At 54.3% G+C, this 643-nt stretch overlaps 1 protein-coding gene across 2 annotated transcripts in view; it reads left to right on the top strand.

Annotated features, from left to right (window-relative positions):
• The first annotated feature begins 277 nt into the window (after nt 1-277).
• The window catches only part of HACE1 (HECT domain and ankyrin repeat containing E3 ubiquitin protein ligase 1), a 59,990-nt gene continuing 59,624 nt past the window's right edge, over nt 278-643 (top strand). For both annotated transcript variants that reach the window (XM_072408703.1, XM_072408702.1), the window contains exon 1: nt 278-592. In XM_072408703.1, the coding sequence (XP_072264804.1) occupies nt 517-592 (76 nt within the window). In that variant the 5' untranslated portion in view covers nt 278-516. The remainder of the gene's footprint in view (nt 593-643) is intronic.

Genomic DNA, 643 nt, shown 5'->3' with positions numbered 1-643 from the left:
ATCCGGGCACTCACTGCTACAAATAAAACATGAATTAATAAATACGCCTCAAGGGTATATCTCCCCCAGGTTACACTGTACACCAATGACTAGGAACACCAAGTTGTCAGGTGTACCAATAGGGAGCCTGGATTGAGCATTTCAGGAGCAGCCCTTAGTTACCGCACAACGCATTATGGGTAATGTAGTTTTCCAGACTGGGAGCGTCAATTACTGCACACTGATGTATCCCTATTTTGGACTACAATTACCAGAGTATCGTACGGCACAGCTCAAGTCGGAAGCGGCACGGCTCTCCCTCTCCGCTCGCTCAGCAGCTCTGCTAGGCCGAGTGCCTAAGATGGAGCTGCGGTGTACGGGGAGCTGTACCGCCCCCTGCAGTCTGCTGGAGGATAGACTGGCTCCTGCCTGGCTCTGACTTGTTTCTACTGTGTTTCCTAAGCCGGGTGTCTTCGTAGGGTCATTACGGGACCTGCGGGCGGAGAAGTGTCCTGGTGGGAGCTGAGCTCCCCTAGCATGGAGAGAGCCATGGAGCAACTCAATCGCCTCACCCGATCGCTGCGGAGAGCCCGCACTGTGGAGCTGCCTGAAGGTGACATCATCTGTCTGTGCTGTCATTGTACACACACTGACACCGGGGGGG

Source organism: Pyxicephalus adspersus, chromosome 4, assembly GCF_032062135.1.
Source record: "Pyxicephalus adspersus chromosome 4, UCB_Pads_2.0, whole genome shotgun sequence".
NCBI lineage: Eukaryota > Metazoa > Chordata > Amphibia > Anura > Pyxicephalidae > Pyxicephalus > Pyxicephalus adspersus.
The sequence above is the reverse complement of the archived record's forward strand: the minus strand, read 5'-3'. Positions and strand labels throughout refer to the sequence as shown.